The sequence below is a fragment of the Phascolarctos cinereus genome, unplaced genomic scaffold, assembly GCF_003287225.1.
Source record: "Phascolarctos cinereus isolate Bilbo 61053 unplaced genomic scaffold, phaCin_HiC Scaffold_3;HRSCAF=262, whole genome shotgun sequence".
Classification (NCBI taxonomy): Eukaryota; Metazoa; Chordata; class Mammalia; order Diprotodontia; family Phascolarctidae; genus Phascolarctos; species Phascolarctos cinereus.
Window position 1 is genome coordinate 219,693,694 of NW_027555736.1, and position 27,853 is coordinate 219,721,546.

The 27,853-nt window shown below is 36.8% G+C and overlaps 1 protein-coding gene across 1 annotated transcript in view; it reads right to left on the reverse strand.

Annotated features, from left to right (window-relative positions):
• The window catches only part of TSHR (thyroid stimulating hormone receptor), a 152,872-nt gene that overhangs the window by 63,419 nt on the left and 61,600 nt on the right, over positions 1-27,853 (reverse strand). The window contains 2 exon segments of the mRNA XM_020976319.2: positions 6,071-6,145; positions 15,619-15,690. Of these exon segments, the coding sequence (XP_020831978.2) occupies positions 6,071-6,145; positions 15,619-15,690 (147 nt within the window).

Sequence of the window (27,853 nt, forward strand, 5' to 3'; positions counted from 1 at the left end):
AATGAAATCACAAGTCTACTCCTTATCCATATATGTATATGTACATGTGTCACGTATGTATATATGTCAATGAATTAATTTTTGCATGTTAAAGGATTTAATCCATTATAAGCTCATTATAAATTGCAATTTTTCATTAAATTGTGTCACCTTACTTAATAGTACCATTTTACTTTGGTTTATTATATATGTATATAATAAATATAACAAGTAATTATGGTAAGCCAATAATGGATTAAAATGCTTTACCATACAAAAAATTGCTTAAGCAGATTTAATTTATATTCAAGGCATTTTTTTTTTGTCTCTTAAGCCTTGTTTTTAAAGAGTTACTGGTTTTTTGGGTTGGATTTCCTTTACTTCTCAGTAAGATTTTGAAAATCCAGAAAACCCCAAGAATTTCATGCATACTGTCTGAATTATCACAGATTTTGAATTAGTAGGGTTTTACTGTACTTTGATAATAACCACTGCCTGTTTGTTGTAGCACCAAGACTCCAAAGACATTATGTAACAGGAGAACATAAAATAATCATATAACCAAAGAAGGTATTTATAACTCAGCATGTCTTATACTTTAGCAATTATATAAACATAACCAATGTCAATTCAGGGAAGTTTACAAATATCTGGGTTTGGAGAAAAGATTCAAGGAAACACTTGCATTTGCAGAACACATTGTGAGAGAGATTGCATTTTAAAATTTTGTAAATCTCTGGGAGGGGTATTCACATTTTCACATTTAAAAAAAATTACTGGAATGAAGTTTTATATTCAAATCAGTAAATAGACATTTATTAAGTGTCTGCTATATGCCAGGCCTCAGTTGAACCCAGAATCTATAATTAGTTTAGTCCTCAGTTTTAAGACATTCAACTTAATTTACCCCAGATAACCACAGCACTTCTATATTGTATGACATGATTTATTCATTTCACCAAGGACCTAAAAAGTTATAAATCTCCTATTTATTAGTATTTTTCCATTCTAAAGCTGCTGCTGAGAACAATACCATTCATTTCATTAGCATGCAAATATAATTAAATCTTTATAGTATTGGGTCTTTCATAGTTTTGTAGGTTAGGAGATACAAATACCCAATTTTTAATGATTCTAAGTTCAAAGTATGGTGAAGCCTTCCTCCTGTACTCACAAATTTTTATACCTAAGCTATTCCCAGTCTGGGTTTTATATCCCTTGGGAACTTATTTTCTCCAACAAACATCTTCTTAATAAGTAAAGAAATTTGGTAAGCTCTTTACTCTTACACAATGTCTATTTTATTTACCTTTCTTCATTTGGCATATAAGCAACCAATATAGCTACTGAAACATCAGCAGGCAGTTTAAAAATGCTAGTAGTCCAAGGAATAATCGGAACCAAAAAGAATGGGTTCTGCTTGTATTTGAGGTCACAGAGATTTGAAAAAAAGGCTGAAGCAATGTTTGGAAGAGGCAGAAAAAAAACCCCAAACCAAAAACCCCAAACAAACAACTAAGATAAATTAAACATTTTATAAAATATGCTGTAAATAATAGCTAATATTTATGTAGCACTTACAATATGCCAGGCATTGTATTAAAGCACTTTGCAATTATTATCTCATTTGATCCTCACAACCCTAGGATGTAGGTGCTATTATTGCCCCATTTTACATTTGAGGAAACTGAGGCAAGCAGAGGTTAAGTGACTTGCCCAGAATCACATAGCTAAGAAGTGTCTGAGGCCACATTTGAATGAAGATCTTCCTGAATCCAGGCCACATGTTCTACCACTGAATATCCTAGCTACCTCAAAAAATGGTATAGAAAGTAGCATGATATTATGGATTTGGAGCCTAAGCATTTAGATTTGAATATCAGCTCTGCTCCTTCTTGTATAGGTTACCTTGTACAAGTCACTTCACTTTTCTGAGGCTCAATTTTCCAACCTGAAAAATAAGGAATTTAGACTAAATATACTTAAATATCCTTTCCAGCTCTAACTCCTATGCTTCTAATGAGAGTAAATTAAAGTGATTTTTTTAAAGTGACTAAGCTAATTCAAATGTAAGTTAAAATTCTAGAACCACCTCCTCAATCTCAGCAAACATTTCATAAAGGGTCCCTTTCCATAATAGGTTTCTTTGCAATGGAGACACTGCCTGTTTAAATATCTTTTTGATTCTATAAGCAATCTTATAATTGAGCATTGAAAGAACATTAAATGATTCTGACATTTTGTGTCAGGTGTCACAATAAGAATCTTGTCTGTGCCCTCAATTGAATTTTCAGATCCTGCATTTGCTCAGCCCATTCCTTCTTCCTGAAATTGTTTCCTTCTGGCCCTCCTCCTCCTTATGAGACCTTCAGTTACACGCATGCGCATACACACACACACACACACACACACACACACACACACACACACACATACACACACACACACCCCTACATCTTCCAGTTAAAAGTGATTTCTCCCTCCAATTTTTGATGGCATAGAACAAGGATTATATCATAGATGATAGAGTTTCAGAACATGTTTGTCTCAGACCTCAAAGTACTCCAAACCCTTTTAACCTAATGCACATTTTTTTCCTGGTATTGTTTGACATTTGACAGGCTTCATTTATTCTGAGAGGTAAATTACCTTCAATAGGAGTAAAAAAACCCCATGTGATCCTAGATTTAGAGCTGCAAGAGACTTTAGAGGTAATCACATGCAGTCCCTTCATTTTACATATGAGGAAATTAGGGCTTTTTAAGGTTGTGACTTCAAAATTTAAAAGAAAATTATTGAAAATTTTCCCCTGTGGGATCTTTAAGAGATGTAATACAAAAAGAAGCAGCAAATTCTTTCTAATGCCAGCAGTAAACATGTAAAGTTTTATTTAATCTTTTTTTTTTTGGTTAGGCAATGGGGTTAAGTGACTTGCCCAGGGTCACACAGCTAGTAAGTGTTACATGTCTGAGGTCATATTTGAATTCAGGTCCTCTGAATCCAGGGCCAGTGCTCTATCCACTCTGCCACTTAGCTGCCCCAATCTTGTTCTTTCTAGATAACTCTTGAACCCTGCAAAAAAAAGGAAAGTCCTGGTAATCTCATTATAACAGGCAGGCATGGAGAACTGGGTTGGGAGTTATGCCCCAGAGAATAATTGCTTGCTATCTAGGATTTGATGTTACAAATGCTAAGTGGATATGAGATTGAATGTTACCCAAGCATATTCTGCATTATGGGAAGAGAGACCATCTCTTTGCTAGATTTCTAAAAATTCTGCTTCAAGAAATGTTAAACTTACTATATGGTATACAGCTATTTTTAATAGCATAGTGATAAAGATGAAGCATAGTACCAAAGAAAGGTAGATTAGATGTGTAAGCCCAAATATTATTTGGTGCATTAGCTTCCCATGACTCATAGTGGTACAGAGGTATCCATGTGTCTTCAAAGATTTTGTCAGTGGAGTATAAGCTCTGACAGCCCCAACCTAATTAGAAACACTTTGAGTGCAGGTCTTCAAGTGAGGTCTGTCATCAGAGGACTAACCTAGTAGAGTACAGAGGCTCATTGCAACAGTTCTCAACCAGGTGAAGACCTCACTTTTAGGTCATGGCAGCTCATGAAGACCTTATAACTATATAGAAAGCTGATGTTCTGTCCTGAAGGATCATACTCAACTACAAAGTCAGAAAGCCTAGAAATTTTGTTTGCAATTATGCAAGACATTTCCATATTAGTCATTTTGTACAGGAAGATTAAAAAAAAAAGAGGAAAAAACAGAAAGAAAGTGAAAAATAGAATGTTCCAGTCGATCAATGTCAGTTCTTTTTCTGGAGGCTGATAGTATGCTTCATCATTAGTTTTTTGGGATTATCTTGGATCGTTGTATTGCAGAGAATAGCCAAGTCATTCATAGTTGGTCATCCTTATATTATTGCTGTTACTGTGTACAACATTTTCCTGGTTTTGTTCACTTCACTATGCATCCATTCATGTACATCTTTCCAGGTTTTTCTGAAATCATTCTGCTTGTCATTTCTTATAGCACAATAATATTCCATTACAATCATATACCATAGCTTGTGTAGTCATTCTGCAACTGATGAGCATCTTTTTGATTTCCAATTCTTAGCTACCACAAAAAAAACCTGGTATAAATATTTTTGTACAAATAGGCCCTTTTCCATTTTTTTTGAATGTCTTTAAGATACAGACATTGCTGGATTGAAGGATATGCTCAGTTTTATAATCTTTTGGACATAGTTCTAAATTGCTCTCCAGAATAGTTGGATCATTTCACAACTCTACCAACAATGCATTAGTGTCCCAGTTTTCCCACATCCCTTCCAAAATCCAACATTTTCATTTTTTGTCATATTAGCCACTCTGTTAGGTGTGTTGTGGTACCTTAGAGCTGTTTTAATTTGCATTTCTCTAATCAATAGTGATTTAAAGCATTTTTTTATATGACTATAGATAGTTTTGATTTCTTTGTCTGAAAACTGCCTGTTCATATCCTTTAACCATTTATTAATTGGGGAATGACTTATATTTTTATAATTTTGACTCAGTTCTCTATATATTTGAAAAATGAATCTTTTATCACATATATTTATAAAATTTTCCCCCAGTTTTTTGCTTTCCTTATAATTGTGGTTGCATTTGTTTGTGCAAAAACTTTTAAATTTTATATAATCAAAATTGTCTATTTTACAGGTTGTAATGCTCTCTCTAATCTTCTTTGGTCCTAAATTCTTCCTTTATCCCTAAATCTGATAGATAAATGATTCCATGCTCTCTTAATCTGCTTATGATATCATCCTTTATATGTAAATCATATACCCATTTTGACCTATGTTGGGGTACAGTGTGAGATGCTGTCTATGCCTAGTTTCTGCCATACTGTTTCCCAGTTTTCCCAGCAGTTTTTGTCAAATAATAAGTTTTTGTTCCAAAAGCTGGGATTCTGGGTTTATCATATACTAGATTACTATGTAGTTATATTTATTATAATATAATTTGTACCTAATCTATTCCACTGATCTATCACTCTATTTCTTAGCCCGTACCAGATTGTTTTGATAATTACCACTTTATAATACAGTTTGAAATTTGGTATGGCTAGACCACTTTCTTTTGCATTTTTTTTTTCATTGATCCCTTTGATATTTTTAAGCTTTTATTCTTCCAGATGAATTTTGTTATTATTTTTTCTAGCTCTATATAATAATTTTTGATAGTTTGGTTGGTATGGCACTGAATAAATAGATTAATTTAGGTAGAATTGTCATTTTTATCATATTGGCTCAGCCTACCCATGAGCAATTAATATTTTTCTAATCATTAGATCTGACTTTATTTCTGTGAAAAGTGTTTTATAATTGGGTTCATATAGTTCCAGGGTTTGTATTGGCAGGTAGACTTCTGATATTTTATATTGTCTACAGTTATTTTAAATGAAATTTCTCTATATTTTGCTGCTGGATTTTGTTAGTAATATCCAGAAATGCTAATAATTTATGTGAGTTTATTTTGTGTCCTGCAACTTTGCTTAAGTTGTTAATTATTTCTAGTAGCTTTTTAGTTGATTCTCTAGGATTCTCTAAGTATAACATCATATCATCTGCAAAGAATGATAGTTTTGTTTCTTCATTGCCTATTCTAATTTCTTCAGTTTCTTTTTCTTCTCTTATTGCTATAGCTAACATTTTTAGTACAATATGGAATAATGAAGATGATAATGGGCCTCTTTGCTTCATACCTGATTGTATTGGGAAGGCTTCTAGCTTATCCCCATTACAAATAATGCCTGCTTATGGTTTTAGATAAATATCACTTATCATTTTAAGCTCCATTTATTCCTATGCTCTCTAGTGTTTTTAATAGAAGTAGGTGCTGTATTTTGTCAAAGAGCCTGGAAATACTGGAAGTATTTAAATCAATTGTGTGTGTATGCATACATAAAACCAAAGATTAAACTTTAACCAACAGTATAAGTCAATTATGCTCACCATAATTTGAGACATTATCCCTGTTAAGTATTTGAGGATGTGGCTTGTCTCTAAGTAGTCCATTTTGTTATACTTACATATGAGTCATCTTACTCAAATTGTAGAATGAATGGGCCTCCAGTCTTTGTAGAGTTACATCTATGGATAAGTAGCTAAATGCCACAAAAATATAAAACAGAAAGGGAAATTAATACTTATTAAGCAAAAACATACTATCAGTTTATGGGTAACCTATGAGTCAAAAACTCCAGATATTATAACATGACAAATTTAATATAGGATATGTATGTGTATATATGTGTGTGTGTGTGTGTGTGCATATATCTGTACATATATATATATATATATATATATATACACACACACACGTGCGCATGCACACATACACACATACACACTTTTCTAGTAATACTATGATCTCTTATGCCAAGATCATATTTAGGTCTCATGAAGCACTTTGCTCTAAAACATTGATCATTTCTCTATCGGGGCAGAGGGATGTGGGGGAGGAAAGGGAGGGAAGGGAAAGAATATGGACCTGAAAATAAAATAGAATTTTTCTTACAAAACCCACTTCATGTAACATAATGAATTCTGTGTAGTTATCTGTATTTGGTGTATATCCCTGTACTAGAAAGTAAACTGCCTGAAGGCAGGGAATAAGTCTTATCTAACTTTGTATCTCCTATAGTGCTAAGCATAGTGCTCTGTATACAAATGATTTTTGATAAATGCTTGCTGTTGTCTTTTATTTGTATATCCATAATATTTTTTAAAATTATTTTATTTTTAATTCATGGAACAAAATAAGCATTTCCATAACACAGTAAAATTAAAAAAAAAAGATTACATGTGAAATTGCAGATCTACCATGTTAATTCTAGCTGGTCCTTCAAGTGCAGGCTGTGTGAGGTTTGTCTACTGAGGACTAGCCTATCAAAGTTCTGAGAAGTTCACTCATCACTAGAGAGTTGGCCACTGGGGTAATGATTTTTGATCTCAGCAGTTTAGAACAGTTTTCATCTGAACTGAAGAGCATGAGAGAATATGTTGGGCATCTGGGTGGTGCAAAGAATAGAGTGCTAGACCTGGAATCAGGAAGATGTGAATTCAGATCCAGCCTCAGATGCTTTTGTGTAGACCTGGGCAAATCACGTAACCTCTCTCACCTTCAGTTTCTTCATCTGTAAAATGAGGATAATTATAGCATCTTCCTCTCAGAATTGTTGTGAGGATAATTGAGATAATATTTGTAAAGTATTTTGTGAATCTTAGAGCGCTATATAAATGCTAGTTATTATTATTGATGGGTAGAGGACTGGTCTTAAAAAGTTAGGAAGATCTGGGTTCAAATCCTGCCTCTGACATGTACTGGCTGTTTCTCCGGGCATGCCATTTATTCTTTCAGTGCCACTCAAGCAATTCTCTCAGACTCTAAATTACTAATAAGTACTTAAGCTGCATCAATGGGAGCAGTTTTTATACCAAGAGTATCCTATACCAATGAAATCATACATCTGGACTCCTTCAACACACTCCCTCCCAGAGTTGTCACAGTAAAAAAATAGGACACCTTATTAAAGGAAATCAAAATAATGGGTATAATGTTTAGAACGAGAGGTAATATGTCTTAGTCGGCAGAGATAATGGTCTAGGAATAAGGATGACTTGGGGGTCCAGTTACCATCTCTGATATATACTGGTTGTGTGACTCTGGGAAAATCACTCAACCAGTGCCCTGGCCAGCTCTCCTTAAGTTGTAGGACAGTTGTCAATATACATTGTTCCAGGCATTTCCTCACTGGGAGATCCAAACACCAATGAAACTACAAGTCGGTAGTAACAACAACAACAACAACACAACAACAATATTTCAGTCTGATAGAGGGAGCTTAAGAATAAACAAAATGAGGGGAAAGAAACATAACAAAGGTACTTCCTGGACTAATTAGAAGAATAGCTTTTGGTACAACCTTTGCAATCATCTCTTCTTGATTTAGGATCACTGATTTAGAGCTGAAAGGTGCCTTACAGAGCACTGAGCCTAACTCCTTCATTTTAGAGATGAGGAAACTGAGGCTCAAAAAAGTGAAGTGACTTTCTGAGGGATTTAGCAAGGAATCTAATCTATATCCTTCCTCAAGAAGAGTACAGATTCTCTTTAAAGAACACTGGGGGCTAAGAAAAATAAAAAATTTAAGGTTTTAGTATCAAGGAACAAATATCCAAACAATCTTGTCAATAAAATGAAAGTTAATGATGATAACTGAAAAAATCTTCTCAACTCCCCTTTTGCAGTGGAAATGATTGATGCAGTAATCCAGATGATTATTTTCTAATGAGATGGATTTCTCTGAAATTCTAGAAATGTGACCACTAGCAAATGGTGCTACAGCTTCACTTTGACCTGTCTGAAGAGCGGTTCCATAGATAAAATCTTTAGAAGTGGAACATTAATTTTTGAATTCTTTTCATGCTGCTTATTATTGATTCCAATGATACTCTAATTTCCTTTTTGAATTGCCTGTGCTTTAACCAATCATCCTTTGATTTACCGGGTCTCATGATTAGAGTCCTTTGGGATAGGATGGGATGACAACATCATAAGATGCTTTAGAATTAAATATCATGTGGAGAGTCAGGGGAGATGCCTCAAGGAAAGGAGGGACATTAAAACACAGTAATTTCACTGTGTATAGATAGGGTTAAATTTGTGGATTGTTTAGGGTTTTGGTTTTTTTTTACACTGGAGCTATCATTTAATTGGAATAGGGAACTCCCAGTAAAGAAAATCCCTTTACCAACATAGAGTGGCATCTGTTCTGCAACTTATGGTTAGAAAGAATTACCCAGAGTTAAGCAACTTTGCCCAGGGTCACACAGCCCATGTGTCAAGATCAGGACTTGAACCAAGGTCTTCCTAACTCCAAAGGTGGCACTCTATCTCTTACCTCTACGGAGTAATAAATAAATAAGTAAGTAAGTAAATAAATAAATAAATAAATGCACACACAGACACACACACACACACACGTATATATACACATATATGTATATATGTGTGTGTGTGTGTATAGTAGTACAGTTTCTTTTTAAAGAGTAAAAACTTAACCTCCCGAACTTTGCATATTATCCTTAGCTCTAACCATTCACTGCTAACACATCTTGTTTAGCATCCTTATACAGTGGAAAGAACACTAGATTTGGAGTCAGAGACTTTAAGTTCAAATTCCAATTTGGTCATGTATTCTGTTCCACTTAACACAATTCATTTTACCTCTCTATGCTTCACTTTTTTTTAACCCATAAAATTAAGGGGGTTGAACTTGCTGAGCTTACAAGTTTCTTCTGACTCTAATCTTTTGTTCTGTGATTCTCAAAAGTACTGTCTATAGGGATAACTATAAAACTCCATCGTATTCCTAAAGAATAAAGAACCAATATACCATTTCAATAAACACTAGTTGTCCTTGTTGGTGTCATTGGTACCTGTGAGTTCCATTAGAATCTTCATGCATATGATTCTCAGCTTTAGTTATCTAACCCTAGTCTCTCTCCTGAGCTCCAGTCCCACATCACCAAATGCCTTTTGGATATTTAGGATTGGATGTCCCATAGACATCTCAGGCTCCAGTGGCTTCCCTGTTACCTTCAGGACCAAATAGAATTCCCTCTCTTTGGTATTTCACACTCTTCATAATCTGGCCCCTTCCCTACATTTCCACTCTTCTTGCATATAATTTCACGTGCCATACCCTTTGATCTAGCTATAACCATCTCTGGACCTTTGCAATAGGTGTTCCCCCTATCCCTGCCCTACCCTCCAACTGTTCTTGAAATGCTCTCCCATCTCACCTCTGTCTCTTAATTTCCCTGGCTTCCTTTAAGTCTCAGATCAAATTTTATCTTCAGGTGGAAGCCTTTCTTGTCCCTCTCAATTGCTACTGCTTTCCCCTTTGAGCTATCTCTTATCTACTCTGTATAGTCTTGTGTCGATCTAGTTATTTACATATTGTCTTCCCAATTAGAATGTAAGCTCTTGGAAGGCAGGGACCATGTTTTTGCATTTCTTGATATTCTCAGTACATAGTACAGAGCCTGGTACATGGTAAAGGCACAATAAATCCTTTTTCATTGATTGGCTGATAGCTCCTACAGGAGCTTTGCAGTTCTCTAGTAAAGAAAACATGGGACTACATACATCCCTAGTATAGTTTAGAGTAGATAATTCTAAATCAGGAAGATGCTGGAGATTCTGATATTAATCCCTCTAGAAAGGAATCAGTTCTCTTTTTATCCTTCAAATTCTTTTTCATTTTTGTCTTTTTGGGGTTTTTTTTAGGCAATTGGGGTTAAGTGACTTGCCCAGAGTCACACAGCTAGTAAGTGTCAAGTGTTTGGTCTGAAGCTGGATTTGAACTCAGGTCCTCCCGACTTTAGGGCCGGTGCTTTATCCACTGCGCCACCTAGCTGCCCCAGTCACATTATAAGCTTTTTATAACAAGAATGGAAAAATGGGTCTTTCTGCAAGTCAAAGTAAGCAAATGAAGTGATCAAGAGACCTGTTGCTAGGATTTAAGAGCTCTGATGTTTTTTAAAAAAAAATCTTTGCTTTGAATTTGCAAATTTAGAGCACAAACATATTGAAAAGAAATTATTTACCTTTTAGAACAGATAGCTCTTGCTTGGGAAGCTGCATGGATATGACTTGGATAGCTATAGTTTAAGGGAGCTTAAACAAACACTAATTTTATATGTTTATTTGGGTGAATTTGTACCCATCCCCCAAAGTGAATCCAAATTGGAAGTTTTCTTCTCAGTTTCTACCTTAAAACAAAGTGAACTAGACCAAGTATAAATTAAATCCTGGTGGTGGTAATACAGAAACTTTGACCTTTATGTTTTTGCAACTTTTGTGTAACTGATTGGGTTGGTAAAGGTAACACAACAATGTAACTCAACAGGACTAAGACCCATAGATGGACTTATTTGGAGTTTTTTGACTACTTAAAACTATAGTTTTTTAAAGAGCCTTTTCATACATTACTGCAATATTTAATTTTGTTCATCCATTTGTATAAGGTAATGGTTTCATTTTCACATGTTACGAACCATGATGTGTGTGATAAATGCCTAACAATGCTGGTGTTTTTTTTTTTTCCAGCAGAGTTGATTCTCATGACTCCACTTCTGAAACACTTGACTATTGGTCAATTAGTTGGAAGCTTGGAGTCAAATTTTATACATAGTCTGAGGAATGGCTAGTTGCTCCCTTTTACAACTTTTTAATTTTTTTTACAAGGCACTACTTTACCAAAAGAGATCATAGAAGTTTCTCAAACATTTTATTTTGACATATGAGTAGGGCTTTCTAAGATGGTTTCAGCATCTCCCTAATCTGAGGAGAAACATGGACTTAGATGACTTCTTGTCTATCTTCTAGTCTTATGAAGCTATTTTGTTTCAGAATGTGGGAGTTGAATAATAAGTTTACAATTCAAAATTTCCACATACACTTTGATAGCTCCCAGATTGTCTTTAGAAGAATTAGCCTACGCAATATTTCTTATCCATAGTCTCTGACCTTCAGTAAATAAGAGATGCATTTTCTCAATCCTTCTTTGAGACCAGGCATTTTATCATTTTTTCCATTTACATTGTAGTCATTACTGTATAGTTCCTGGTTCTGGTAACTTCCTCTGCATCAGCTCCTGTAAGTCTATTTATATTTCTCTAAATTCATCTTATCCCTGTTAACTATATATCAATGGGCATTGCCTCAGTCAAACTGAGACCTGGGAAAGACTTTAGCTTAAAAAGGCCAAGGTCTCTCTCTGCATCCGGGGCCATTTCTAGTTCTCCTGACCTATATCTGGCCCCTGGACCCAGGTGGCTCTGGAGGAGACTTTGCATAGCCCTCCTACACTTAAATCCGATTCACTTGCAAGTTATGACATCTCCTTCCTAATGTCATGGTCCTCTTTGAGAGTGAAGGACAAACAACAACAGGTTACAGTGATATTTAAATCTCTAAATTAACTTCTTTGTTGATGCACTTAAAAACAAAACAAAAAATGTATAATTTGTAGATGATGGACAGCATGGTTGTGGAAGGAAAGCAAGAGAAAACCTAAATATTCATAGCAGCATAGTGTACCACATAGATGTTAACAAGTGTTTCTGAGACCATCCTTTAGAGAGATGGGAATTCTATTCTGAAACTAAATTGGTTAGGAAGTTAGAGTCACTTTACAGGAGAGAGCAAGCTATCTCATTCTCTCCCTTTCTGTTCCCTTTTTTTCTCTCTCCTTGCTCCTCTTTAACCTTACAACCATTTTGTCTTTTCTCTTCCTCTAAGTTTCCTTCACCTTCTCCTTAATGGGGGGGGTGGGGAGGGAAGATTACAACAGCCTGCCTTGTTGGGAGGGGGAAAAGGTGCCCAGCCATATTGGAATTGCCGTATTCCATTTCCATCAGGTTATTCCTCCACCCCTCTCACCTCTCTCGCATTCAGCCAACTCATCTCTTTTTTCAGTTGTTTAAGGATGTTTGGAATTTGGGGCTTGGAGTTAATCTCAGGAAGCTATGCTGGTGAGGCAGATCTCACAGAAAGGAAGAAACAAGCATTTAGTAAGCTTTTACTATGTGCCAGGCACTCTACAAATATTATCATTTGTTCCTCACAACAACCCCGGGAGACAGGCGTTATTATTATCCTCTTTACAAGGATAATACAAGTTGAAGAAACTTGGGCAGACAGAGGTTAAGTAACTTGCTTAGAGTCACACAGCTAGTGTCAGAGGATAGATTTGAATTAAGGTCATCCTGACCCCTGGTTTAGTACTCTAGCCATTGAGCTACCTAGCTGCCTCCTAGAAATTAAAGATCATAGAGTCATAGACTGAGCTGAAAGGAACTTCAGGGCTATCTGGTCCAATCCCCTCATTTTTACTGAGGAGGAATTTGAGGCCCAAGAAACTTGAGTGGCCTTGGGGTCATACATGTAGTAGGTGACAGAAATTTAATCCAAGTCCTCTGTCTTTAAAGGCAGCACTGGGTCGACACTTTCATAAGCCCAAGATTTTCATCATCTGTTAGGAGATGGAGAAGATTTGGGGTGATTTTCTTTAGATTTCAGTTTCAATCTCCAAAGGCCTAGAAGTTATCATATAGATGTTTGATTAGAAACCTCATCAATGTTCCCATTCTGAGAGACCTTCTGTCCTCTCATCAGGATGGTATGCTGAGTGCAATGACCTCTAGAGGCATGGGCTAGAATAGATCCCGTATAATATGATGTGCTTTACAGGGGATTGATGACCAGGATTTTAGTAGAGAAAACAAATGCTAAGGTTTGTGCAACCAGGAATCAGTCTATTATCAGGAATTTACAATAATTAGAGAGAAGAGATAGCATAGGATTTAGAGATAAGTCAGATAAACCTGGAGGGTCAGTAGTGTCAAAAATCAACCCAAATTGTTGCGTCCTGCCTAAAAGGAAGTAAAATGTTAGGGTTGAAGCTAAGGGCTTTATATGAGTTATATCTTAATTAGTATATATATATATATTTAACAATATGACATTCCTTTCTTGCTTTCTTACAGTGTATCCCTATGCCTTCTAAATTACCTTTAACTCTAGTAACAAAGATTTCTGACAACATAACAGCTTTGTTGAAAAGTAGTAGGGTGGGGGGGCAATTGATCCTTTCACTCCACTTAAAATAACTAATGAAAAACTCTAGCCAGATAGCTTTATCAGGTGAGAAAATCTCTATTGAGTCATCAGTCAAAGGCATGAAACTGTATATCCTTGTCATGCCCTACAGATCTTCTATAAAATAGCTAGCCAGTTCAGAACCCAAATTTAAGTATCTGCCTGGCAGGTTTTGATTGGCAAGCTTTGATTGTAAACTCTTTGAGGTCAGAGAATATCTTTTGCCCTTTTTTGTATCCCTAGCATTTAGGACAGTGCCTAGCACATAGTAGGTGCTTAAAAAGTGTTTATTGAATTGAGTTTAATAGAGGAGAGTAATGAGGTGCAAAGCTGACTTCACAATTAAATGTGACCCAGGTGTCTTGCTATTTTTGTTATTGTTGTTCAGTTGTGTCTGACCCTTCATTACTCCATTTGAGGTTTTTTGGCAGAAATACTGAATTGGTCTGCCATTTCCTTCTCCTGCTCATTTTACAGATGAGGAAACTGAGGCAAATGGGATTATATGTATTGCCCAGGATCATGTAACTTATAAATGTCTGAAGGAAGATTTGAGCTCAGGAAGAGGGGTATTCCTGACCCCAGACACAGAACTCTATCCACTGTGCCACCTGGCTGCCCTGATGTCTTGCTGTTTCAGTGATTCATTTTTTTTTTCTTTTTGCATTCTTTGTGCTTCCTCTGCTAAATTCTTTTTCTGATGTCTCATTGTGAACTGGAGGAGATCCTGGGTTTTCAAAGACTGTATCAGCGGACTCTGTGCTCTTGTAGATTCTATCAAGCTAAAGAAACATCAGCTAAGGGCCTAGTGATGAATACTGTCTTTCATTTGAAGACCAATGTGGCTAAGCTCAGAGAGACTTGTTATCAAATTGGTCACTAACAGGAATTGTTTGGCCATAGGTTGGTGTATGCTGCATTGGTGGAAGGAATGCTCACATCAACAAAATAACAGGTCTTTAAATATTGCATTACCTAATAGACCTTGCAGAATATTCTTAAAAGTTAGCATGCTAAAATTTTGCCTTTTTTAAATTAAAATTTTAAGGAGGATTTGATTGGAATATGAGAGATGACTGACAGAGGGAGAAAATCTCTTTAGGTGGTAGGTAAAGGTATGAAAAGGATTGGAATGGTGGGAAGTGTACAGGTAAATGGTAGGTCCGTGGAACTGAGGTCATGAGTAACAGGGACCAAATAAGTTGGCTATGGAATACAGCATGCTTAAAAACTCTGCACTGTGATAAGAACTGTTCATTTGGGAGTGATAATTTAGGAAAGGATCATGTTATACTTGATTTATATAGTATTTTCAGTTATTTCACATGAAATATTTTATTTGATCTCTATAAAGGTAAATTGGGTGAGTATTTTTATCCCCATTTCATAGATAAAGAAAGCAAGACACAGAAAGATGAAGCAGTTGTTCAATGATAGCCAGTTAGTTATTGATTAAGCCTGGACTAGAATCAGATCTTCTGACTCCAAGTTCAGTGTTCTTTCCACAATGTATTCTCTATTATATTGAAAAGCCTGAAGCCTTTGAAACCACTCAGCCTCTGGTTACTAGAATTTAATTCTATCCATTTATCTGGGAAATTCCATTCATTTTAAGAGATACTGTGAAAGTCTAAGAACTAAATGAATTTGAATTCATTCTTAATTTTCAAAGTTAAGTTAATTGCAACTTTAAAAAACCTTAGAACTGCCATATATGTCTAGGCAAAATACGAAAGATGGGAACATGCAATCAGACAAATATTGTTAGATTTTCACAATCTTTAAATCGTTAGGAATAAGTAGTTTTGTGGGAGTACAGTATGTAACAAATAACTTCTTTGAATGTTATACAACTTTTTAAAAATGGTAAATGAAAGTTTATTCTTTTAATGTTAAAGTATAACTTACATCCTGGAAATGTTGGGCAGATTTGCAAATGCATCACTAGGGATGGTTTTCAGATGAGTCTCTGTGAATTTCCTATGGAGTAAAAAACAGTTGATCAGTTACAATTTTAACTCACCTGATTTATATTCAAGGAACATTTGTTAAGCTTAGTAGGCTATGATCAAGTCATTGCACATAGAATATTCTAAACACTGATCCTCATTACAAAAACATTAATAAAAAAACAGAGGATCTCCTTTTGTTACCATGCCTGACCTTGGTATTGGATTAGTTGCAAAGGCCTAACTTTTCAAATTCTGCAACATCTCCATCATACATCTGGGATTGTCGTGAGGTACCCAGCCACGCTCACTCCACTCCCACCTCAAGTCACTCTGTAGATTTTTCATTCTCCTAACCATCAGCGCTGTCTCCCATCCTTCTTTCCAACCCCAATTTTTTTGTCTTACCATATTCAAAGTGTAGCAGAAATAATAATAATTGATAGCGTTTATATAATACTTTAAGATTTGCAAAGTGCCTTACATGTTTTATCTCATTTAATCTTCACAGCAGCCTTGTGAGATGAGGAAACTGAAAGGATAATGGCTTACCTAGGACCACATATCTAATAAGTGTCTGAAGAATTTGAACTCAGGTCTTCCTGACTCCAAGTCCTACACTCTATTCATTGTACCATGTAGTTCCCTTCAAGCTGCCATGAATGCAGTTCTTTTAAGAATAGGGGCCGTCTTGTTTTCTAGTATTTGTATCCTCAGCACTTAGTACAGTGCCCGGTACATAGAAAGAAATTTTAAAATGCTTGTTAGATCCATCCATCTATCTATCATCTATATATCTAGGTATGTATCTATTTGTCTGTGTCACATGTAGCTCCATTCCTCTTGAAATCACCCTAGTTCAGGCCCTGATCTCTTCTCCTAGAATCCTGTAATAGCCCTTTAGCTGGTTTTCCCTCCTTCAATCCATCCCCTCTCCAGTCTGCTTTCCACATTTCTGTCCAAGGTGATCATTCCAACATGACCATGGCACTTCTCTACTCAAAACCTTCCAGCTCACATTACTGCCCCTGCCCCCTTCATATGCCCTACATTCCAGAGAAGAAGCACTGCTATCCATTGCCCACTCTTGTCGTGCCCTCTCTCATATTCTTCCTTTGTATATGGCATTTCTAATGCTAGGGATGAATTTTCTCCCTACCCTCCATCTCCATCAGTTGAAGTCCTTCTCCAAACACCATCTTAAACACCTTCTTCTTTATGAAGCCTTCTTTGTCACACACACACACCCACACACACACCCTCATGGGCACATTGCTTGAGCCTTTCTTTGGTACTTCACTCACACACCTTTGTCCCATAGTTAATGGCATGCTTGGCCTTCCTTCCACTAAGGTTGTTGAGAATGGAGACTGTATCAAATCTATCTTTGTATCCCATTGTGCCTAGCACAATGCCTTGAAAATAGTGGGCAATAACTAATATTTGTACATCTGAATTGAATTTAGCATTATTTTCACCTCAATTCATAGCTTTTAGTCTATTAGGTTACTATTTGTCATTCTACGTCACTGGGTTTTATTTTATTTGAACTCTGTTACTACAGTGATTGAAATGAATATAGAACCTGCATAATCAAAGAAGAAGCAGGACCAACCTCATTTATTTATGTGACCTACTAGCCTGCAGGGGAGTAAAGAAACAAATGAGGTTAATGACAAAAGAGTAGTTTGTTAGCTACTCAGAACCCAAGGTGTTTTATTATGAAGCATGATTCTGTCTTTATTGCCAGTCCAGAAATGCTACCAAATACTTATCTCAGCTTGGAGGTCTTTAGTTTAACTCACCTTAACTGGATCCAACTGGCAACTTGTTAGGTAAGAAACACAGTTTGTAAGCTGAAAATGTTTACAAAATAAAACAGTGCCCATTACAGAGAATTTAATGTAAGGCACCATTTAAGAGGGTGTTAATCTTCAAACATCCTCTCCCAGGTCTAACAATAGCTGCTTTCATACCTATTATTTCATTTTATTCTCCCAGCAAACTTTTGAATTAAAATGAAATAAAAGATTCCATTTGAATACCCATTTATTCAGTGATCAAATTCTACAAGCATTTATAACTATAGACAGACATTATACTAGATGCTGAAGATACAAAGATGAAATCAGATACAGTCTTTGCCCTCAAGGAGCTTAAAATCTAGGAGGGAAGATAAAACATGCCAAACAGATAGCTATAATGTAAATCATAAAAATACAAAGGAGAGGTTCTGGTTAATTTAAGAGGGAGAGATTACTACCAAATGGGAGGAATCCAGATAGGTTTCATGGATGGGGCGGCCCCTAAATTGGGCCTTGAAGGAAAGTCCATTAATAACAATAACAAATTGTATCAATATTAGTATCTGTATAGCATTTTCAGCTTATAAAGTGCTTTTCTGCCAATAGTCTTCTGAGGTAGATTGTGTCAGTGTTATTCCCAAATTATTATTCCCATATTCTAGTTGAGAAAAATGAAGCACACAGAAGTCATATGAATTGCCCTTTGTTGCAAAGGTAGTATGTAGCACAGCCACAACTCAAACCAGATCTTCTGACTCCAAGTCCAATGTTCTTTTTACTAGACCAGTTATCTCCAAATTTTTTTGATTGTATACCCCATCATCCAAAAATTATTATGCACTCACTCCTAATATGTATGTATGTAATTATTTATATATAAACTATGTACTCTGTATTCCTATAAATTGCAATGGCATCAGTGCTGGAGCTAAAAGACTTGTGTTCAAATCTTACCTCTGACACATCTTATCTATGTGATGTTGGGCAGGTCTCTTAACCTCTCAGTGCAATGATCAATTCTCAAGAGCCTTAAGTTATACAGCAACATTGTGCGATGATCAAGTAATATAGATTTAGCTCTTCTCAGCAATACAGTAATCTAAGACAATTCCAAAAGGCTCATGATGAAAAATGCTGTTCACATCTAGAGCAAGAACTATGTAGTCTGAGTGCTAATCAAGGCATTCTATTTTCACTTTAGTTTTTTTTCATTTTTCCCTCTTATTCAGTTTCTTCTTTCATAATGTGATTAATATGGAAATATGTTTTACATGATTACATATATGTAACCTATATCAAATTGCTTACCATCTTAGGAAGAGGAGAGGGGACAAGGGAAGAAGAAAATTTGGAACTCAGAAATGAATGCTAAAACTTCTTTACATGTAATTGGAAAAATAAAATACTATTTTTTTTAAGTCTCTAAGTTATAGAGAAGGTATTGCGTTGGTAGGGCAAGTTCTTCATCCAGGAGTTCCTAATACCAGTGAAGTCACAGGTCCAGTCCCTGTTTTATTTTAAATATATATATATGTATATATATATATATATGTACATGTATGTGTATATATGTAGTACTGTGCTAATAATTATATACCTTATAAAACTTATACAGAAATAGAAATGAGATAAAGATGAAATTATATTATGAAAATAAGTTGACCTTTATAGTATCTGACACCAGTGCCTGTGTCACAGTTAGGTAAAAACCCTCTTAAAGAGCCAACACTTGGGTTAAGAGGAAGCCAGAGGTAACAGGGGGTGTAATAGGGGAGTCTTGACATATTAATAAATAAAGAAGGTGGTGTGACTGTGTTTGAAACAAGTTTATAATTGGCTATTTTAGGAAGGATGGGATGTGACCTATGTTCTCACTCTCTCAGATCAAACATTTTCTAGGATCAGGCCTTGGCTGCTACTTTAGACAAAGCCATATATAATCAGGTGCCAGTGTACTCATTTCATTGTGAAACTGCCCCAAAAATGCAATTCTCACTGCCTAGACAAAGTTTGGGTTTAGTCTGTGCATAATAATGATTAACACAGATGGTCAGAACCTAATATCCAAACAAAGAGGGAAAGAGTAGAAGGAGGTGACAAAGTTAGTGTGGAATTCAGGACTGAAACTGAAAAGTTTCTTAAACTCTATTTGAGGCTTACAGTTTTAATGATGTTTATACTCTATCTTCCAAGTACCAATTTTTACAGTATAACTTAGTTTGCCAAAATACACACACACACACACACACACACACACACACACACACACACACGTCATTAACTAGGAATTTTTTAACCTGGGGCAAGAGGCAGGGAGGTGCCCTGAGTTGCTAGTGGGCTTGGAGGCAGAGCTAGCAGAGCCAGAGAGGCCTTGGGACACTAGTGTGAAAAATCAGTACCTAATCCATAAGAATTTCTCCTTAGCTTGCCTTTCATCTATGTACTCCTCTCTAGCCATAGGGAACCTCAAGACTGTCCAGAGCCCTCTTTACTCTCTCTACATGTACTTACTCTCTTGGTGATAGTATTAGTTATAGTTTCAATCATCTCTTGTTATATGACTCCTAAATCTATACATAATAGGGCACTAGAGATCAGTGTCTGCTGGTGGATATGAAATCCCTAATGCCTATTTATGCAAGCCCCTGCAAATGGAGCTCTACTTAAAATGACAAGACAAAAGTCTCCTTTCATCAGAGAAGGAGAGGAAGATGAAATCTCATCAGTGGAGAAATATGAGCAAAGCAATATACTCAGGAGAGGAGTCAAGAGAGACAGATAGAAACAGATTGGGGTGGAGAGAGAGAGAGAGAGAGAGAGAGAGAGAGAGAGAGAGAGAGAGAGAGAGAGACAGACAGAGACAGACAGAGAGAGAGAGAGAGAGAGAGGCGCTGTAGTGGCTATTGCTGTTACCACCACTGCTTCCCAACCAGGGAGGTTAAACTAAACAGAAAATGCTAATGCAGAAATGACTGTAACTGGTTTTGTTTGGAGAGAGCAACAGTGGTGACCTTGGCCTATCTCTCTCGCTGTTCCCCTTCCTCCCCCTACCCCCCAGTGTCTGTTACAAAGCTTAGTTCTATTTCTTTAAATTTTAGGCTGTTCACCTAGTCTCCACAAGCTGGTATTAAGATAAGACTGTGCTTAACTCAAGGCATTATTGGTTTGTATTTGGTTTCCTTAGAAACAGTTGAGAGGGAGGTTATGGTCAGCTGCACACCAAGTATAATGGAAGCTCTATTTCTAATTACTAGAGGGTTTCCCTGACTGGAGGCTGAAAACCAAACAAAGTTGTTTTGTTTTGTTTTGTTTTTTAAACTGAGAAATAGTAGTATAAAGTCCAAAAGCAGGGAAAGGATTAAGCCTTTTGAAATTCCCTTGGGCAAGGAATGAGCTAAGGTGTGGCATTAGAGAGTTGAACAGATGACTAAAGAGTTGTAGTTACTTCCCTCAGAGGCAGTTAGTAAACTCAGGCAAATCTGCCATTGTTGCATTTCCCATGGCAGGTTCAGGGGTTCCTGTCTACCCCTGAAGGGCAGAATAAAGGTATTGACTGAGGAAAAATCCTATCCACAGGAATCCTTGAAAGGAGCTGGAAAAGTGTCTGTCCTTAAATGAAGGTGGGGCCCAGATGAGGTTTACAGTAGTTTTCCTTTTCAGCTTTCTTGTTGTTCAGTCATGTCTGACTCTTCCTGACCCCTTTTGGGATTTTCTTACAAGGACATTGGAGTAATTCTCCATTTCCTTCTCCAGCTTGTTTTACAGTTGAAGAAACTGAAGCAAACAGGACAAGTGATTTGTCCAAGGTCACACAACTTGTGTCTGAGGTCATATTTGAACTCAAGTCTTCCTGTTACCAGACTGAGCACTCCATCCAGATCCCCGGCATTTGCCTGAGGTATTGGGCTCATTCCAGTATAATCCTTTTAACTGTCCATTCACTGCAGCCCCCACCCAGCCATTCTGTTACCTCCAACCCAGCCCAACTCTTCATTCTTTGTTACTTCCAGACCACCCCAGGCTATTTGATACTCCTAGATCATGTCCAGATCTTCCCACAGTTTTTCTGTATAAATGTGTCCATCTTTCCCCCATTAAACTGCACTGACTTACTAGGATCTTGCCCACCCCAACTGGTGTCATAATAAACTCACTACTTGGACTGAAGAAGGTTTGAGTGGTTGAATTCTTTCAAGGCAGATCTGCACCCTATGCCCTTGCATTTCGGGGTTCCCAGTACCCCTAGACCTAATATATTTTGGTTCCTAGCACCCCTAGACTGCAACACTTCCTCATGTCTCACTGGCAATAGTCTCATAATTAACTCTCCATACTTCCAGTTGCCTCCTTTCCAAGCCACATAGCTTCCTAAATCACAAGTCCAGCTGTATCAGTTCTCTATTTAAGAACCTTCAGTGGCTCCCTGTTCCCCCTAAAACAAAATTTAAACTCCTTAGCTTGGAACTGAAACCCCTTCATGAGTTGGCTGCAGCCTGATTTCCCTGAATTACTGCATCTTATTCTCTTTCACATACTCCACATTCCTTCCAAACTGGCAAAACATATTTAATGTTTTCCCAGCTAAGTCCAACAGTGTAGTGGTGCTATGACTTTTAAGCTGGGCTTTTACTCTCTCTTTCTGGTTTTCACTGATAGTTTGAGTCACTACTTCTTAATCACTTCCTGTATCTGCCCCTTCTGTGTGTGACTTTCTAGTAACTGCCTCATCTCCATCCTTTGGGCATAGCTTGGTTTTCCTTTATACCTCACCTGGGAAAGACAATGGAAAGGAAATACTCAGCTTGCTTACTATCTTTTCTCCACCCAAACTGATGACTCATTTGCTATGATGATCAGATTTACATATTCTACCAGTTTGGGAAAATTATAAAAGATGAGTACATAATTTTCTTTTGTTTGAGCCACAGCTAGGATTCCCCTAGGAAAAAATTTCTAATTACAAATCTCCCTCTCTCTTGAATAGATAGTAATTTACATTTTAAAAAAAATCTGTTTTTCCTTTAGGATGGGTTTGTTAGTCAACTCCAACTGCATAAATCCTGGGCCAGGATGATGTTCTTGAAGGGTCTAGAGGGGCATGCTGGTGTGAATTTCTGTTCTTACCAATAAGCTTCCATCTCTAGTACTATATATTCTGGGCAGCTCTAGGCGATGTTATGTTCATTTTTCATCTACTGTTTCCATGTCTTTGTATAGGCTGTCCTTTATGCCTGGAATGCTGTTCCTCCTCACTTCCTGTTAGACTTCTTACTGTAAGAAAGATGGTTTTTGAAAGTACAAAATCTAATCACAGATACGGGATTGATAATGAGATATGGGTAAAAATGTAGCCATACTATATGATCCCTTTATGGAGGTATAAAAAAAAATCCGTTGAGTGAATTAGAGCAACATGATAGATGAACAGTGATAAACTGTACTCTGTAGGTGACATTTAACAATTAGTCCAGGAAGAAGTAGAAGAGGAATTCAGATACTGATGGAAATGCATAGATGTTACTAATTTAACAATTAGTCCAGGAAGAAGTAGGAGAAGAGAAACTCAGATACTGATGGAGATGTATACATGTTACATAGACCGGTAACCAGTCCTGAGAAGTCATGTGTACACGGGAGAATGGAAGCACAGGCAGAACAAGTGTCACAAAGAGGGCCCAGGACTCTGCAACTGAGGCTATTTGGGCCGATAGGGCCTAAAGAGTGTCAGAAGAGGGGTTAGTTTGCTGAAACTACTTTACTTCCACTCCCTGCTACAGACCTGAAAGCAATAATCCTGTATTACTTTTTTTTCTCCCTCTCTTATGGAAACTTGAAAACTTTCCTTTTAGGTATGGTTTTTTAATTGTTGTTTTAGATGTTTATTTCTTTGTTTTAGATGTTTAGTTTTTCTCTACAAGCAGTATGGTTGGTCAATAATATTAAAGGGAACCGATAAAAAAGTGAAAAAAAAAAGTCATCTAGCAGTGCCAGATCTCAAGCTACACTACAAAGTGCTAATCATCCAAATGATCTGTACTGGATGAGCAGTTGAGTGATTGATCAATGGAATACATTAGATACACAATGTCACGGTCACCCAATATTTGATAAACCCAAAGATCCAAGCTATTAGGTCAAGAACTCACTATTCAACAAAAACTGCTGGGAAAACTGGAAAGCAGTCTGGCAGAAACTAGGAACAGACCAACGTCTCATACCATATACCAAGATAAGATCAAAATAGGTACATGATTTAGATATGAAGGGTGATGTCATAAGCAAATTAGAGGAGTATGGAGTGAAATTACCTGTCAGATCTATGGATAAGGGAAGTATTTATGAATGACCATTTAAGAGATAAAGAGGTTCATGAGAAGTAAAATGGATGATTTTGATTATATTAAATTTTAAAAGTTTTTGCAGAAGCAAATCTAATACAGCCAAAATTATAAGGAAATTAGGAAATTGAGGGAAAAATTTATATCAAGTTTCTCTGATAAAGGTCTTATTTCTCAAATAAAAGGGAACTGAGGCAAATTTATTAAAATAAGAGCTATTCCCCAATTGATAAATGGTCAAAGGATAAGAGCAGGCAGTTTTCAGAAGAAAAAAATCAAAGCTATCAATCATCATATGAAAAAATATTCTAAATCATTAATAATTAGAGAAATGCATATTAAAACAACTCTGAGTACTACCTTATATCTATCAGATTGTCTAACATGATAGAAAAGGAAAATTACAAATGCTGGAAGGGATGTGGAAAAATAGGTACACTAATGCGCCATTGGTAGAGCTGTGAACTGGTCAAACCATTCTGGAGAACACTTAGGAATTATACCTAAAGGGCTATTAAAACCACACATACCCTTTGACAGCAATATCACTACTAGATCTATATCCCAAAGAAATCAAAGAAAAAGGAAAAGGACACATGTATGTACAAAAATATTTATAACAGCTCTGTTTGTGGTGGCAAAGAATTAGAAGTTCATTTTCTTCTTTTTTTCTTTTGCAACGTGCCTAATATGGAAATATGTTTTGCACAATTTCTCATGTATACTGGGTATCATATTGCTTGCCTTCTCAATGGAGGTGGGGGCTAAAGAGAGGGAATTTAGAACTGAAAATAACAATTTAAAAAGAATAAAATATCAGAAGTTCCATGACTTCCAAAGCGAAATAAACTAATCTGATAAACCACCCTGAAAAACAAACAGTGTGGTTGGCCTGCCAACCAAAAACCAATGCTAATTGGGGTGTACTTAATAGAAAAGTATTTGGAAAGAGGCAACTGAGGGAAGAACAGCCTCAGAGAAGAGAGACCTAACACTGAGTTGTTTTGCCAGTGTGCTACCTTTGTCCAGGGGCTGAGAACTAAAAAGATAAGAGAATTACAGATCCTTCAATACAATTTCTTATAGCAGAAGAGTGGTTTTTTTGTTTGTTTATTTCACCAAGAGTTCCATTTAGATAATGAGTCATTATTAGGGCTGGGAGAGCCAAATAGAAGTAGATGAACAACCCTGCTCACAACTCTCCATCACTGCTGTGATTCAGCCACCACCAGGTGAGGCTGATGTGAAATAGAGTCTCTCCTGTCTACCTCACATTCACTCTGTTGGGGGTTAGGGCACCTTTCTATTCAAAGTAATTCAGACTGAGAGGGGGGAAAGCTGAGAGCTTCAGCAGTTAGGAGTTTATGGGAGCAGTACCCCAAATAATGATTGGTTGCCCCATCCTACTCCTGCTGCCCCTCAGACATATAGAGGAAAGCCCTACAGGTCTTTGAGTCCTGTTTCTGCTTCCTTAGAACCTTTACCCTAATAGTCATCCTGGCTCAAAGGTGTAAAGATTAGGAGCCACAATTCTTCTTTGCTTTTTATTCCCCCAGCTTTGGATTAAACAGGCATTGCCCAGGGTATTGAAACTGCCACCATTATCAGGAAGAGGAGATCCCTGACTAAAACTTTCCCCATTCTAGGAAGTAGCAGCTCGCATTTGGCAACAATGCCAGCCTGTGGTTAGCAAATTCAGTTAGCTGCAGAAACAGGGAATGGTAGCCAACCTATACTTCCTGCCATCACCCTCTCTTGCATAGATGTGCAGGAGTGAAGAGGGTTAGGTTTTGGCCTGAGCCTTCTAAATTTGATGCCTTCTACCCAGTTTAGTATCCTTAACACCCCCTAACATTCTTGACATCCCCTAAGTAAAAGTCCCTATTTTACCCTGGTCATCCTAGATCTTTCTCTGTCTCTTTTTCTCTTTCTCTGTCTCTGTCTCTGTCTCTCTGTCTCTCTCTCTCTCTCTCTCTCTCACACACACACACACACACACACACACACACACACACACACACACACACACTATTTTAAGTTAGAAGACAACTCATTCTCATGGATTAGTTGACATAGGATTTGGCAGTAAACATTTTTAAAAGCAACAAGATGTTCTTAGAAGCAGATTTCACATCAAATGTGAATATAGTGATATACCAAATCCAATAGAGTTGTGTAGACTCAGAGAGAGCAGCTATTTGAACAATTTCATCATTTGAATAATATATCCTGAACAAAGGAAGAAGGGGAAATGCCAAGGATATTCATCTAAGCTTATTTGTTGAATGAAGCTAATTAATATCATGCTCATTATGATGCAGCTGGGGACAGCTAGATAATTCCAATAATGTTAATGGAATTGATTGTTTGAATAGCTCCTGACTTTATAGGCTACATTTTGGCAATTAGCATTCTTTATTCAGGTTTGCTAAATTTCAGGTACTCTAGAATAGAACAGAGGGTTGAAAGGGAAGATTTTAGTTTGGGCCCAGTTGATATAAATTGACTGTTGACATAAATCTTTTGAGAGTAATTTAAGATTCCTTTTCTTTGTTCCCACTAGATATGGCTCTTAAATAACAGTCATTCAGATTAGATCTAACATCAAGAAGGGCAGGAGCAGAATTCAAGAAGGATTTTTCTTTCTAGCTAGATGATTTTATTAATATACAAAATGACTGACATAGACGAAATTTAGCCAATTAAATAAGGAATACACCCTATTTATTTACATGATCTTTTCTCTTGAAAGAATGCTATTTGGAGTCAGATGAATTGAGTTTTAATCTTGGCCGTGGGGCTCTGAGATCCCTTTCTGCTCTAAGTAGATGATAACTTTCATTCTAAGACCAAGGAATGAGAAAGAGAGATTGAAAGTCTCTAGTCCTAGGTCTGTGAGGAAACTAGTTGGTCAGATTATGGTTCTTTCCCCAGAGAGAGGAGGTAGGGATACTAGATGGCTAGAGTGACTGATATAATCCATAGTTGTAATTACTAAGGATCAAAAGCATAATATGAACTCCTGTGTGCATCTTTCTTTAGGTTACTGGAGAAAGATGATACAAATTGATGCATTCAAAGGTATCTAAATTGTACTTTCCCTTAATGCATTTGTAAGGTACATCAGGTCCATGTGTTTATACTTGAAATAGCCATAATGTTCAGTAGTAGAACAGATCAGTCTGAGTCCTGACACAAGTGGCCAGTTCCTGGCTGAACTGTCAACTATACTGTGGCATGTCTCAATACAGAATAAAGCAACACTGAAGAGAACATTCAGAAATGAGAGGGTAGCTATGTTCAAGTATCTGAAGGGTTGTCATGTGGAAGAGAGCAAAGACTTGTTATATTTGGCCTTAGAGGGAAAAATCAGGTGCAATGGGTGTGTTAGAAATGAGGCCTTAGAGACCCTCAGAAAACAAAACTAAGCTCGAAGTGAGTGAAGAATCATGTATTATGGTTCAGAACCAGGCACAACTCCCGAAAGAGAGTGCGCCAGATACAGAAGCAAGAAAAGTTTTATACTGTTAGAACTCCAGGACTCCTCCCCTCCAGGCCCGGATTGGTCCATTCCTTTCCAGGTTACAATTTTATGCGTCCACCCATCCAATGTCCCCTTGACATGCCTTGTCATACAATCCATGATTCGTTAACGAGACTCTAATTTTATGCAGGGTGTGTCAGTTAATATGATATTAGCTAGTTAAGCATGCTCAGTTCAAGAGGCCCATGCCCTTTGTCCTACTTAGGGTCTGTTGAAACAGGTTCTGCCCTCTGGACTGAAAAGCAGGAACTTTGGAGTCTATTTTCAGAGACTAAGGTCTTTCTCATTGGCTGCTCTTTTCCTCTGTTTTCCTGTTGTTGCAAGATTTTGCAAGCTTATTAAAACAATGTAACTTCTTTGCTGCTGTTCTAAGATGTCAAAGGTTATCTTAAACTGTGGGAGCATGATACCTTGTCCCTTATAGGTGGAAGTTACAAAGTAACTAATTTAGATTTTAAAAGCTTCCTAAAAGTTATAGCTAATTATATATAGAATGGGCTGCTCCAG